Source organism: Penaeus monodon, chromosome 29 (assembly GCF_015228065.2).
Source record: "Penaeus monodon isolate SGIC_2016 chromosome 29, NSTDA_Pmon_1, whole genome shotgun sequence".
Classification (NCBI taxonomy): Eukaryota; Metazoa; Arthropoda; class Malacostraca; order Decapoda; family Penaeidae; genus Penaeus; species Penaeus monodon.
Window position 1 is genome coordinate 1,983,027 of NC_051414.1, and position 338 is coordinate 1,983,364.

At 41.4% G+C, this 338-nt stretch overlaps 1 protein-coding gene across 1 annotated transcript in view; it reads left to right on the top strand.

Moving 5' to 3' along the window:
* LOC119591895 (COP9 signalosome complex subunit 1-like) overlaps window positions 1–338 on the top strand; it is a gene marked incomplete in the record, with an annotated part of 20,891 nt that overhangs the window by 15,308 nt on the left and 5,245 nt on the right. Inside the window, 1 exon segment of the mRNA XM_037940644.1 lies at window positions 171–319. Within this exon segment, the coding sequence (XP_037796572.1) occupies window positions 171–319 (149 nt within the window).

The window sequence follows — 338 nt, forward strand, 5'->3', positions numbered from 1 at the left end:
CTTGTATTATTCACATGTAATCCCTGACCAACTCATTTTTTGAAGTTGGAAGCCAAAAGTTTCTTGGGAGCAAAAGTAGTTATTGGAAAAAGAGTGTATTTTTCATGAGTAGAAACTAATACTCACTCAGAGATTCCCCATTTAATCCCTTCATGATTTGATGCTTACAGGCAGCAGCCAAAAGTTTCTTGGGGGCACAGCTGGATGCTTGTGACTTCCCTGATCTTCTATCCACATCAAACGTAGCCATGTATGGTGGCCTCTGCGCTCTGGCCACCTTTTCTCGTCAGGAACTACAGAAACTTGTTATTTCTAGCAGGTGAGGTTGTATTCAAGTT